Below are 14,322 nucleotides of genomic sequence, written 5' to 3'. Positions count from 1 at the left end.
TTAAAAGGGGTGTGTGAATAGAAAAAAAAGGTGTGTGAATAGCATCAGCCTATGTAAATTCTATTAATAAATATGTTAAAAAAAAGAAAGATTATTTAATAAAAAATCTTTATCAACATGTCAATTTTCCTTGATTGAAATAAGAAATTTATTTTATTTTGATGTTTGATTTTAACTTCATATTTTACAATTCATAATTATTTGTATGCATTTTTATATAATAAATTAGTAATATTGTTAATGGGGATTAGGCGGGTACAATGACCTAATCCCCAATGGGGACGGGGACGGGGAATCCTCAATATCTTACTATGGAGATTGGGGCGGGTAAGGGGATGAGGAATGAAGTCGGGTATGGGGAAGATAATTTAATCCCCTTACCCTACCCTCCCCATTGTCATCCTTATCTCGGATCTTAATTGGTAATAATTTCACGAAAATATTCAATGAATTATAAGAAAATTTTAAATCAGATTATTTTGAATGTATTTTTGTACTAAATGATGGAGCCATGTTAATTTTAGGTAAATTATAAAATTATATAGGTAATATAAGGAAATTCTAAAGAAGATAAAAGATAAAAGATAAAAGTCCAAATATTAAATTTGGAGGTCTAACTAGAACCACCACAAAAAAAAAAAAAAAAAAAAAAAAAAAAGAATTTCTCTATGATACACACACACACATATTTTCCTTCCTTTTTAAGAAGGGGTATCAATTCATTAATAAAGTAGAGAAAGGTAAAACATTACACAATAACCCATCCTATGAAAGGCCCGTCAGAATTGAGCTATTGCTAAGAGCCCTACGACTAGAACTCTATGTAAAGATACCTTTGATAGCAACCTAACATCAAGTAACCAAGTAATATATGACACTATCGAGTAGGTAACCAGACCAAGCCAAGTTCCAACCCAATTTATTCTTAACGCTTCTGGGACCTCCCTACGCAGAGGAAATCCCCCGGAAGCAACTACCAGCTGCTCCGACACCTCAACACGAAATTTCAGCTTTCCCTTCCTAGTCTTCTTAGGAAGCTTCCCAACCTTCATTAGAACCATAGCTCCTGCCACTTTTGGCTTATTCTTACTGTCCAGGGGCCTACCCAATCGACGCTTCTTTGCCGGTGAGACCACTGTGCCTCCAACCTGTGAGATAAGAGCCAAAGATAGATCAAAATCCAACTGAACAAAGGTGGAGGCACAACCTGCTTTATCCTCTTGGCATATGTTAGCAGTTCCTTATCAGCACGACGCTTAACACCGGTGACTGGTTGCGCAGCCTCTGCGGCCGCCGCAATTCTCCGGGACTAGCATTAATTTCATACTTCTCTCAACATTTTCTGATCTCTGAGACATCCATCTCTCATCTTTGACTCTCTTATTTTTCTTTTGGTCATTCCCCGAAGCAGATCTTGGACTTCCTCCTACTGAATTTTTGGCATCTCCACGATTAGATTTCTTGACGCCCTCCTCTTCTTTTTTTTCATCGCTTGAATTTTCAATTGGTTCTTGTTCACTTTCCTTCCGCTTCTGTTTTTGAGCTTCTCACAGCTCATCTTTTTTTTTCGCAGCTGAGCGAGTTCTTTCTCCATCTTCTTCATCTTTTCAAGATTGCTCGCATTCTAATCATTTTGCAATCCACCCGATCCAGTCTCGTCGGGTTGATCTAGATTGAGACCTTCCACTCTCACTATGTTAGTTTTTTGGAAAAACGAGATTCTCACATACGACGTCAACTGTTGGTGCGGAAAAATTCTGTAGAAGATTTTAAGATTTCCACACCCACTTCTTCTGACTGGAGCAGGAATGAAAGTTTAGTGGTTGAGAAACTGGTCAACAACCTATGATGTTTGATTTTGTGTAAGTTGGGCTTGAAAATGGAGGGTGTCCCTGCAAAAGGCATTCCGATGACTAAGTCTGTACTGGTTTGAGTTGAAGTGAGTGTAGATGGGGTTAATTGCTTACCTCATATCTTTACTCCGCCAAGTATTTATATGCTAGCTCTAGCAAATATCCCGACTAGTGCACATAATGTGCTTGGTCTGTAAGTCATGCATGAGTGGACCCATGACGCCACTCTTTGGACAACGTGGGAAAGTGTTTCCGCTTGCTTCGGATTTGAATGAGCTAATAACCTACTGTCCTGCTGACCAATTCTGCCTTATTCGGACCCATTTGGCCAGGCAGTTGACCAGACCTTACCACATACAAACAGCAAGCAAGGGGTGTGCCGGCTTATCTGAAAAATGGCACCCTTCACTATTTCAGATAGTATTTATGGTTCTACCTTTTTCTTAGCAATTGGCTTTCCCTATTTCGACTATTACCTTCGCCATTACTATGTTCTCATAAGCAGGAATAGGATTCTTCTTCAAAAGGATTGTGCCTCGAATGGATGTTTGATTTTGTGTAAGTTGGGCTTGAAAATGGAGGGTGTCCCTGCAAAAGGCATTCCGATGACTAAGTCTGTACTGGTTTGAGTTGAAGTGAGTGTAGATGGGGTTAATTGCTTACCTCATATCTTTACTCCGCCAAGTATTTATATGCTAGCTCTAGCAAATATCCCGACTAGTGCACATAATGTGCTTGGTCTGTAAGTCATGCATGAGTGGACCCATGACGCCACTCTTTGGACAACGTGGGAAAGTGTTTCCGCTTGCTTCGGATTTGAATGAGCTAATAACCTACTGTCCTGCTGACCAATTCTGCCTTATTCGGACCCATTTGGCCAGGCAGTTGACCAGACCTTACCACATACAAACAGCAAGCAAGGGGTGTGCCGGCTTATCTGAAAAATGGCACCCTTCACTATTTCAGATAGTATTTATGGTTCTACCTTTTTCTTAGCAATTGGCTTTCCCTATTTCGACTATTACCTTCGCCATTACTATGTTCTCATAAGCAGGAATAGGATTCTTCTTCAAAAGGATTGTGCCTCGAATGGATTGTATCTCAAAGGGACTGTATCTCACTTGGGTCTTACCTCGAGCAAATCTCTCCTTGTTAGAGAGGAAATATCCCACATTGGAAAAGTGACAAATAAAATATAACTTATAAGTGGGTGGATCTCACCCAATTGTACCGAGGCCTTTTGTGATTAAAACCCAACACCTAACAGGTGGTTAAGTTGGGACAGTATCAGTATAATGGTGGGTCACGGGCCACGCTTGTCGCTGTTTAACATGGTATCAGAGCGGGTCCTTCTCCAATTGCGTCTCCACGTAGGCACGTATCATGAGCCCAAATTGGGGTTCCTTGTATTGCCATCGAAATTACCAAGTGTCCAATGTGGGCCTTGGATCATATTGACCAAGTCTCCGATATGAGACTTGTGTCCCAATTTCCAATGTGGAAATTGGATTAATTAATTTCACGTGCAGACCTAGAGTTAGGTTGCACGTGAGGGGGCGTGTTGGAGAGGAAAGATCCTACATTGGAAAAGTGACAAATAAAATATAACTTCTCACCCAATTGTACCGAAGCCTTTTGTGATTAAAACCCAACACCTAACGGGTGGTTAAGTTGGGACAGTATCGGTATAATGGTGGGCCACGGGCCACGCTTGTCGCTGTTTAACACTCCTCACTCGAATCCTCCTTGAAGGGTTCTATCCTATCGAGATCCTCTTTGACAAGTTATTTCCTCATCGACTAGATATTCCCATCTCGACCGGATATTTCCACCTCAATAAGATATTTCCGCCTCAACATGATATTTCCACCCCGACCAGATATTCCCGCCTCAATTGGATGTCTCCATCTTAACAAAATATTTCCTTCTAGACAAGAAAATATTCTTAATTATTGAGTTACTAAAATTATTATCAAAATTTTTCACCCATAGGCCCTGGCATTATTATTTTTTTTTTTTCCTTTCTTCCTTTCTTCAGTGCACAAAGTCAAAGACACTATGTTTATCACTATTTAACAAGCTAGGAGACTAGACAAGCACCTAGTATCAAGAAATTGGATGGTAGACGATGATATAGCTTGAAAGGTGGACCATTTCCTGAGCAGGTTCATATTTAAAATATAGATATATCAAAATTTCAGGTGTCATTAATTATATATGAAAATCAGTTCTTTGACGTCCATAAAGAATTAAAAACTCAAGAGCCGCCCCTAGTAGCTTGGAAAGGAAATTGGCCAGTGAATGTTCCTACTGAATTGATAGAATAGTGCAGATTTTGAGTTACTGATTATACTCTATTAACACATTTTTATTGAAGCTATAGCTCTATCAATCACACAAATATAGATGAATAAATTTGGTACTCATGCAAGAGCAGTTGGTAAATCCACACTCCAAACTACAGTCATCTTCCAAAATGACAAATTGACAATAAAACAGTTCTTCAGTGATGGTACCATTCACTCAAATGACATGGTTCAAGAACCATTCCAGAAAGTCTTGATGAGTCTCCTCAATCGGCAGCTTCACAGCTGCTTTGTTTTCATCATTGTAGCTCGCGGTCCATTCATTTTGACTCTGGGAAATAATTTGACATTGCTTTCAATTTGTGATTCCATGAGAGCAATATATACTGAATGATCAAAATGATTGATCAGCACACTGCTATGATTTAAGACTATTTCGGTGAAAGATGTTACGTCAAGTCACTGAGTTTAGGTGCTACAATCCTAGCAATTATTGGTTGAACATATAAAAGAGAAATCTTATCAGTTGTAGCAAACTAGCAACTATCAAGTTCCCTTACCTTTTACAATGGCATTGCCTGATGCTTCAGGAGATATCTGATCACTTGTACTGTATGGTCAGGACCTTTAGCTTCTCAACTCTTGTGCTTGTATTTGTGTGAGAAGGGATTTCAAGATATGAAACTAGTGCTGAATCTTTTAAAAGTAAAGCCTCTGTTGGGAAGGCCAGTCTGTGTTTTCTTTTCTATTATCTCTGTTACTTTGTTAGAGTTTTCCTCTAGATATTTGTTTATTAGTCCTCTTGAATTATTGGTTTACTGTGGAATTAATGTCTTAGCAGCTCACATTAGTTGAATCATTGGTTCTACTTTTCTGAGCCAAAGGTTGTAGTTGAAGTTGAACTTGGGAAGCAGACCACAACTTTGTTAGAGTTTTCCTCTAAATTTAAATACTGTACTTCAACGATAAATTTAAATATTAGTTAAATTTAAATACAGTACAAGTGATCAGATATCTCCTGAAGCATCAGGCAATGCCATTGTAAAAGGTAAGGGAACTTGATAGTTGCTAGTTTGCTACAACTGATAGACAATCCGAAGCTAAAGGTTATAACAAATTTAACTAATATTTAAATTTATCGTTGAATTACAGTATTTCATGAAATTTAGTCAGCAAGGAGTAAATGGGGATTTTAGCTTTACTAGTGTCACATTCTAAGGCTTCTAGGAAGCTCTAGAACTTGAGGACCTTTGTACTTCATCACTCCAAATTCTCCCCAAAGTCCCCATACTCTGTGAGCGATCCTTCTCTTCTCTGCTCGCTCCTGTGATCTAACATGCATTTGCTCAATAGCTCTTGAGGAAGACCATAAATCCTGAAGCAGTAAGCAGTGGTGTCCCCTACTCAGCAGTATGCTCAACCACTCTTAGATCTACATCTAACGGTAGAATTTAAAGCAACTCAAACTTTGTTGAAATACTTTCCACCCAATTTCAATACAAAAGAAATCAATACATTCCTTAAAATACTTTGTTGCATTCCCTCGGTTAGAAGCAGACCTTGGGTGCACCGTGCACCACAGTTCAACAGCATTTAATATCCTCCACTATTACCCCTTTCTTCTCCCAACACAAGTCGTTAGAGGTTACCAAGCTACCAGCCTTCATACTATCAGGCTCTACTTCAAGGGGGAGAATTCCAGCTTCAAGAGCTAATCGAATACCTGCTTTCACGATCAAACTCTGTTGTCAAAGGAGAAAAGGACCTTATAACTGGTGTTGCAAAAGCACCCATCTCAATTCTAATAACTGCTCCCAGGCTCTCTTATTCTTCCCGGAATCAACTGCGCCAAAGAACTGGAACAAATTAGAATAGGCTGCAATAGGCGCATTGACTGAATTTTCATGTCATTCATGTCATGCACTTTCACAATACTATCAGCTCTTTGCATTATGATTTGGCATGCAAGACCTTGCAAGTGAAGTCACATCAAATTACCAATGCAATTCACTATGGAATGAGGTAAGAGAGAATTTGAATACAGTTAATGCTTATGAGAATTACATGTGATGGAGCACTCCAGTGCAGAAGAAAAAAGCCATAGCCCTCCAGAATCTGTATTCACATACAAAGCAATACAACAATATATCAAATCTTAACTTTATTCATCAATCAATTCTATATGCTGTGGTTTCTTGTCTATTTTTTCTGTGGGCATTGATGATATATATGACTTGAATCTCACCAGTTAAACGAGGTCTCAGTGACCGATGCCAGTCCAACCCCCACGAACAATTGGAATCAGGGAAGCAACCACACAAGGAAATAGGTATCTGTATGAGCATTAATAAAAAGATGAAATAAGACAAATTATTGGAAGTGAATTGTAATAATTGGTATCTCTACTAATATTAAGTAACAAAAGATGAAATGAGACAAATAATTGAAAATGAATTGAAATAGAATCCATGAAATGCTCCTACAATACTGTAAACAGTCAAATTTCGGAGCACGTAAGTTACAACCGACCACTGTGTTCCTGGCAAGTACCTTTTTCTTTCGCAGGTAAACTTTTGTCATTGTTCCAAAGCCACTACAAATGAATGAGATGGCTACTGGCATAACTACAATTTCAGTAAGGCAACTCACAGGAAATTATAATACCCAGAATTTCTCCAAACTATCTTTCATGCACTGATCAGTGCAAACATTGAATTAAAGACCAGTTTACTTGTTAATGTTCAAGTGGTGGTTCATCGCAACTCACAAGAAATTATAATACCCAGAGTCTCTCCAAGCTACCTTTCATTCACTGATCAGTGCAAACATTGAATACTTGTTAATGTTTCGAACAATGAATTTTTTCTGCATTCACTTGCCGAACATTCACAGGAACACTAAATAGTATTCAGTGCATGTGTTTCCACTTGTAAAACTGATTTTCATCCTAAACCTGTAAGTCGGAAACAAACCTAGAGAACTGAAAAGAAGATAGTGCCACTTATTTTGAAATTTGTTCTTGGGTTTCATCACATAACCATGATTTGGAATTTACTCGTGAGTGAACAAAATATGGTGCCATTTATTTTGATTCTACCTTTTTATGTTGTACAGTTTACCTAGCAACCAGCCTGTACATTCTTTCAGAAGGGTTATCTCAATGTAAATTCAACTCCACCAATATAAAATCAGCTACAGAACATTGAATAGCAGTAACAAAACCCTAGAAAGAATTAGCACTAAAACAAAATACTTAGACTACTGTATCACAGCAAGCAATAAGGGAACAAATAAACAATCACATACTGTTTAATCATGTCTATATCATCTTAAATTAGTTATCAAAACCCAAGAACTTTAAGAATCATGCAAACATGTTTACTTGCTAATCTAAAAGAAATATGCGGTGGACAGGCATATACCATACAGTAGACTAAGTTTATGGAATAGGAAAACCATGAGCAGTGTGATTATCAAACTTACCCAACAAATTCATGGATTAGTTCTTGGAATAGCTATCGGCCAAAACAACTTTGCAGTACTCTCCCCCCCCCCCCCCCCACCCCCAACCACCCACATAGGAATATTCATATGCTTGTCAATGTTTAGAGGCTCACTGACAACATCAATTTATTGAACTCTTTCCATCTCTCTTGTCCCTGGTCAGCTTCCTGTAAAATAAAGCAAAAGAATAAAAGAAAATGAGATACGAAAAGTTTGGAGATTTCTGTGCGCATAATTCACTATTGCAGAAAAAATTAGTCATGCATTACATTAAAAATTCAGTTAAAATCATGAGTTCACCACCGTATGTTCCTTGCTTCTACACTGGAACCCTAAAGTGATTAGTACATAACTTTTGCGGGGAACCTGGATACCACATTGAGTGTGCATATCTGCATCTGTTGGACCCATTCCCACTTCTAAGCTCTATAGTCATTCCAAGATTTTCATTCTCAATCTGATAATTGTTATTTTCACTTGCAAAAGATTGAAAAGAAACTTCTGCACCACCTTTTTATATTTTTCAGTCATTTCTTATGTCATAAAAAAAATTACCTTGTGAATGTTTCACAATAGGATTATCAAATGCCACTCTGCAATCTACCAGAAATGAAAAAACAATCTGATAGTCGTTGAATCACACTAACAAACCCAAGAAACATTTCAAATGAAACAAAAAAAGACACCACAGTACAAAAGCAAGCCTTAAGGATACAAACCATGATAAAACAATTTGATTATGGTTAAATTACCAAGAACCTGAAAATAAACGAAGGAGTATCTGATTTTGTTCTTGAATCCCAATTCAAACAAGCATAAGAAAAGAGAGATTTACAGATCCATTTAATCAAACAATCAGTGCAAAGGTTCTCACGCAATATAATCAAATACCCTAAAAGACCAAAGTTAAGTTGCTTAGCCATAAACAGAAGAACTAAGCATGATCCCAAACTTCATATAAAAAGTTCAAATGCGTTATTATGTATACAACAGTGTAATGGAACAAAGAAAAAAAAGTGAATCTACAAATATTGAAAGTTGATGCTTTAAGCTTGGAAGCTACCTTCAACGGAGCTTGAAAGAGGAAAACAGAGAAATTCAAGCCATTTGCAACTGGTGATCTCTGGACCAAAGTTAAGCAACCTTCCCTGATGTGCTGAAGAGTTGCTAAATCGATCACCTACCTTGGAATATATCTTGTCTTAGACTTCGGAGGTAATCTGACAGGATGAAAAATTCGGTTCCTTCCATCCACAGAAGTTGGTTTTTCTTGCCAGCTTAAGCATATATCCTAGGAGGATTCTTAGAAACCAATCTCAATATTTAAGTTACCCTTACCAAACAACATCACTGTGCCCTGGTGATCTCGTTAGTCTTAGGCTCTGCATTACTCGCCTTTCCAAAGAGGCTTCCTCCCACTTCCCTGCATCTGCAAGTAGGTTGGACATGAGAACTGTACTTGCCCCATGAGATGGATCCAACAGTTTCAGATTCTTTTCAGCCATTTCTCCTATTTCTAGATTCCCATGTGTTGTACATGCGGCCAATAATGTGCCCCATATCACAACATCAGCCTTCATGGGCATGCTTCTTATCATTTTCTCAGCATCTTCTACTCGGCCAGCTCTACCCAGGAGATCCACCATACAACCATAATGCTTGATGTTTGGTTGAATGTGGTATACATTCTTCATGCTCTTAAAATACCTCTCCCCGGCCTCCACCAAACCAGAATGGCAACAAGCACTTAGGACTCCGATGAATGTTATTGAATTGAGTTTGATATCACGCCTTTGCAAGTCTGAAAATATTTCAAGAGACATTGCTGCATGTCCGTGCAGCGCCAACCCACATATAATGGCATTCCATGGTGAGACAGAAGAGGTTTTGTCTTGGATTTGATAGAACACCTTTAAGGCAGTATTGATACTCCCACATTTGGCATACATATCAATGATAGCTGCACTCAAATTGTCATTCAGAGGAATAGAATTTTCACATATGTATTCATGAGCCCATATTCCTTCTTTCAATGTGCCTAAATCAGTGATTGCAGACAAAACGCTTACCATTGTTATTTCATTTGGTTGTATCCCACTAGATACCATTCTTTGGAAAAGTTCCAGAGCCAATTTAGATTGCTCAGTCTGTGTGTAACCAGAAATCATGGAACTCCATGAAAAAACATCCCTTTCAGGCATCTCATCAAACAATAGACTTGCTTGGTCAATCATTTGATTTCTTATGTACCCTGCAATGAGAGCATTCCAAGATGCTACATGCTCCTTGATGCCCTTTTCAAACTGAAGACGAGCAGCAATCATTTCCCCACAACCTGCATAAAAATTTATGATCGTTGCCTGTATGAAATCATAACAGTCAAAACCCTCCTTGACAATTCTCCCATGAAACTGCCGACCTTCACGAATCGCCTCCAACCTCCCACACACTGAAATTAAGTCAACAAGCATAACATCATTCGGTCCCAACCCGGCACGCAGCATTGCACGATACATCATCAAAGCTTCATTCAAGCACTCCACTTGCACATACCCATCAATCATTGTACCCCACGAAACCACGTCTTTCATATCAATCCTCTCAAACAACTCTCTGGCCAAATGCACGAGTCCAGCCTTAGAGTACCCATTTAACATGACATTCCACGAAACTATATTCCTTTCGGGCATCTCATCAAACAAACTTCTCGCTTCCCACACACTCTTACAAGCACAATACACCTTCACCAAATTCGTCGAAACAAGCACCATTCCATCAAGCTGCAACTTAACCACCAAACCATGAAGCATTCTACAGTTCCAAATCCCACCCAAATGCGAAAACGTCGAGATCACAGTCCCCATTGTCAGCTCATTCGGCAACACACCGGCATTCCTCATATCCCTAAAAACGGCAACAGCTTCCCTCCAAAACCCATTTCTAGAAAGACCCATTATCATAGTAGTATACGAGACACAACCTCTCTCAGGCATTTTATCAAACACCTGGCGGGCATTGTCCAAGTCACCAGATTTCACATACCCAGCAACCATAATGTTACAGGAAACCGGGTCCGGCTCAGAGCAAGAGCCGAACAACGATTCGGCGCAGGAAATGGAGCCGCATTTGGCGTACATGCTAATCAAACTGTTGTTGATGAAAGTGTTGGAGTCGAGACCGGACTTGAGAACAAGGGAATGGAGTTGCTGGCCTTGCAAGAGGGCCGAAAGGGTTGCGCAAGATTTTAGAACAGAGACCAATTGGCGCTCGTAGTCGATGTGGGTTTGGTTCGTCCTCGATTTGAAGAAGAGACGCAGATGGTCCTCTGGGTTTTGGGTGGTGGCTGTGGAGACCCATTTGAGAGGTGAAGCGGCAGAAAGGTGTGGAAGGCTGGTGATGGATTTGGGTCTCAGAGATATGAGCATCAGAGGAAACCAGAGGTCACGATTGAAATGGTTCGAGTTCGAGTTGAGTAAGAAAGCTTGCTGTTGATCGTTTTGGTTTCAACAAGTGGACAGGCTGCACATCTGCATTACATGCGTGTCAAATTAGATATCGACTTCAACTTCTGCCAGAAATGCTGGAATAGCTCAGTTGGTTAGAGCGTGTGGCTGTTAACCACAAGGTCGGAGGTTCAAGCCCTCCTTCTAGCGCTTTATGTTTTTGTCTTTTTTTTTTTTTTTCACTACATGATTCGGATATAAGAAAGCACGCTAACGAATTAGTAGACAAATTCGAGATTAGCTTAAGCTAGCTAGCTAGTCTACTAATGCATAGAGTTAGTTTCTCTGCATCAAACTAATTTGCATGATATACAGTACAAAAACCCCAAGCTAGCTAGTCTACTAATGCCACTACATGATTCCGATCTAAGAAAGTTCTTGTCTTATCCTTTTTTCGTTTTTCACTACATGATTCGGATATAAGAAAGCACGCTACCAAATTAGTAGACAAATTCGAGATTAGCTTACGCTAGCTAGTCTACTAATGCATAGAGTTAGTTTATCTCTGCATCAAACTAATTTGCATGACATACAGTACAAAAACCCCAAGCTAGCTAGTCTACTAATGCATAGAGTTAGTTTATCTCTGCATCAAACTAATTTACATGACATACAGTACAAAAACCTTTTGATCTAACTTTATGTTATTTTCTTTTTCAGTAAATTAAATTAACTTGACAATTGTTAGTGACGAAAAATTCCGAAGAGGATTTTGACTCACCAATAAATACGGACCGGAGCGAGAGCTCACTAGAAACAATCGAGAAGCTTCCTTGAAGTGTTGACTCTGAAGTTTGACTGTCGGCTCAAATAAGAGGGGGTACCTGCAGAAAATCCTTTGATGCCTAAGTCAATACATTTCTTAGACGAGTGGAGTAGAAAGAGTTGGAATGGGGTGGATTACCTTGACGTCGGGCCGTCTTTATATAGGTGATGATTTACTTAGGGGAAAAGCCACCGTTATTCCAGCTTTTATGGACTCTTTTATTTACTCGCTTATGATGATAATCATTGCTGCATTAACGACGGTTAATCATGACACATTTATGACGGTCACTCATCGCGCATTTATAGTCGTAATCATTGCATGTAATTATTATCGTAATTAAATTGGTAATAATCGCCGCTTTTATGACCTACATTTATCGCCATACTAACTACGGAATTAATTGCCTTAATTGTAGGTTTAATGGTAGTTGACCACTCCTACATGCCTCCCAATTATCTCCTTGGGAATCCATCCCAAGAGAAAATTCCTTTCTACCGTTGACGATCAAGTTCATATAATTTTAAAACAAATATTTATTTATGAAAAACAATTCACAATTTAACCATTACTTCGGAAAATAAAGTAACTCCGTTCATAAATGAACCTCGTGAGATTTACTCACCTCCAAATCATGCTGCGTCTTCACACAAACCAAGACAACCACAAAATCATCCATACTCCGTTCACACAATTCCGTTAATCACCTAATCATATCAATGTCACATTCAATACAACACAAATCACACAATTCACAAAACACAATTATACGACGATCCAAGACCACCTAAAGTCTCCGGAACACTTCTACGATCAATAAAACAAAACTACAAGTCGATCGAACGGCCGAATCCTCACGGATCGATAATCGAAACTATCGAAATCACAAAAACCCTAACATGCTCATACGATCTCCAAAATTATGTATTGTATATCGAAATGCTCGTATCGACGAGTAGATCGAAATCAGGAACAGAAACCATCGCTGAGGTGGCCGGAAACCACCGGAAAACACCACCACAGTGGCAGCACAGCCACCAACCCAAAGTCGGAATTTGGCAAAACTTCCAACACCAAAGTTTTTCATCTCAACTCCAATTGAAACTTTCACAACTAGCAAAAAGGCTGAATCAAAGCCATTTGGCCGGAATTTACCTCGCAAGTTTTGAAAACTGATGAACCCTAGATTCCCAATCTTCCAAATTCGAGCTCCACAGGTTGAATTGTTGCAAGCCACCTTGGGAGAAGCATCTACGTCCTCTGGGCTCCAAAAGCCCTCAAGAAACATCGGCTATGATGGCCGGAATCGAAAGTTCACATCTGGGTCCGACGCAGCTCCGCCGCCAAACTTCTCGGCCTTGCATCGCCCTCCACAGCTCGTTTCATGCTCCAATTCTTCCACAGACCTCAAGAGGGGATTGAGGCGAAGAGAACCCACTTTGAATCGTGTCTTATGGTGGCCGGAGGAGGGAGAACCAAGCCTGCGAAGGAGAGAGGGAGAAACGGGGGTCGGGACCGGAGAGAGAGAAAAGTTTCCCAAAATGGAAACTCTGATTTTTCGGAAAAATCTCATATATACCAAAAAGGAAACTTTTTCCAATGGCCATAACTTCTTCATACGAACACCGATTTTCGCGTTCCACATGTCCACGAACTCGTATCGACACGCTCTGCAACTTTTGTGAAGGAAGTTTTCACAGAATCCAAAAGTATAAAAAGTCAACTCTTGAGACGAAGCATTCCGAGCGAATAATTGTTCGAAATGCTATTCACTCCACCTTCGAACCACAAAATAGCTCAAACGAACACTTAATTAATTCCCGGAAACCATTAGAAATTAATAACGAATTTTTCAAGGTATTACACTAATAGCCGCAATCAATATTACATTAATGGGTGTCATCAATTCTACACTTATTACTGCAATTATTTCCGTATTTATTTCCGCACTCATAGCCGACTATTTGTCATAATTGCATGTCAAAAATGGTTGACTACTCCCACAATGCCCCCTTATTCCCTTGCCGTGTGTACTCAAATACGGGCACGGGAAGGGAAAGCTATTAGTTTTAACAACCTGTCACACTCGAGTTACTCATCACGAATTTGTTAGGAGAATTAGGCAATTAAATGTGTAATATTCACATGTCCCTACCAGGAATAAATACATTCAACCATATATAAAACAAAGACATTCAGCGATATTAACAGCGAGTAATTGAACCATATGAGATGAACCAAGCCCTATGACTGCACTACTTGAGGAACCAACTCATATGAATCAAACGTAACTGTCCTACCCGAGGAACCAGTCTCAAAGCTTAAAGGGAAATGTCGTACTCGAGGAACCAGCTCCTACAAATCAAACGCAACTGTCCTACTCGAGGAAC

The 14,322-nt window shown here is 39.4% G+C and overlaps 1 protein-coding gene and 1 non-coding gene across 3 annotated transcripts; one reads left to right on the top strand and one right to left on the bottom strand.

The window, feature by feature from the left end:
- Positions 1-5,167: 5,167 nt before the first annotated feature.
- On the bottom strand, positions 5,168-11,183 carry LOC112196622 (pentatricopeptide repeat-containing protein At5g19020, mitochondrial). Of its 2 annotated transcripts, XM_040518592.1 has the most exons (5): positions 8,727-11,183; positions 7,643-7,830; positions 6,405-6,492; positions 6,224-6,274; positions 5,169-6,002 (listed from the first exon to the last, which is right to left on the bottom strand). In XM_040518592.1, exon 1 carries the CDS (start codon positions 11,086-11,088, stop codon positions 8,998-9,000), a length of 2,091 nt encoding a protein of 696 aa, XP_040374526.1. In that variant the 5' UTR covers positions 11,089-11,183; the 3' UTR covers positions 5,169-6,002; positions 6,224-6,274; positions 6,405-6,492; positions 7,643-7,830; positions 8,727-8,997. The 2 variants fall into 2 exon arrangements, with proteins under 2 accessions (XP_024192791.1, XP_040374526.1); XM_024337023.2 differs by lacking the exon at positions 6,224-6,274 and having other exon boundaries at positions 5,168-6,002.
- A 59-nt stretch (positions 11,184-11,242) lies between these two features.
- Positions 11,243-11,316, top strand: TRNAN-GUU. The gene has a single exon. It is a non-coding gene; the product is annotated as a tRNA-Asn (tRNA).
- The last annotated feature ends 3,006 nt before the right edge of the window (positions 11,317-14,322 follow it).

Source organism: Rosa chinensis, chromosome 4, assembly GCF_002994745.2.
Source record: "Rosa chinensis cultivar Old Blush chromosome 4, RchiOBHm-V2, whole genome shotgun sequence".
Lineage (NCBI taxonomy): Eukaryota > Viridiplantae > Streptophyta > Magnoliopsida > Rosales > Rosaceae > Rosa > Rosa chinensis.
Note: the sequence above shows the minus strand (reverse complement) of the source record. Positions and strands in the feature narration are given on the sequence as shown.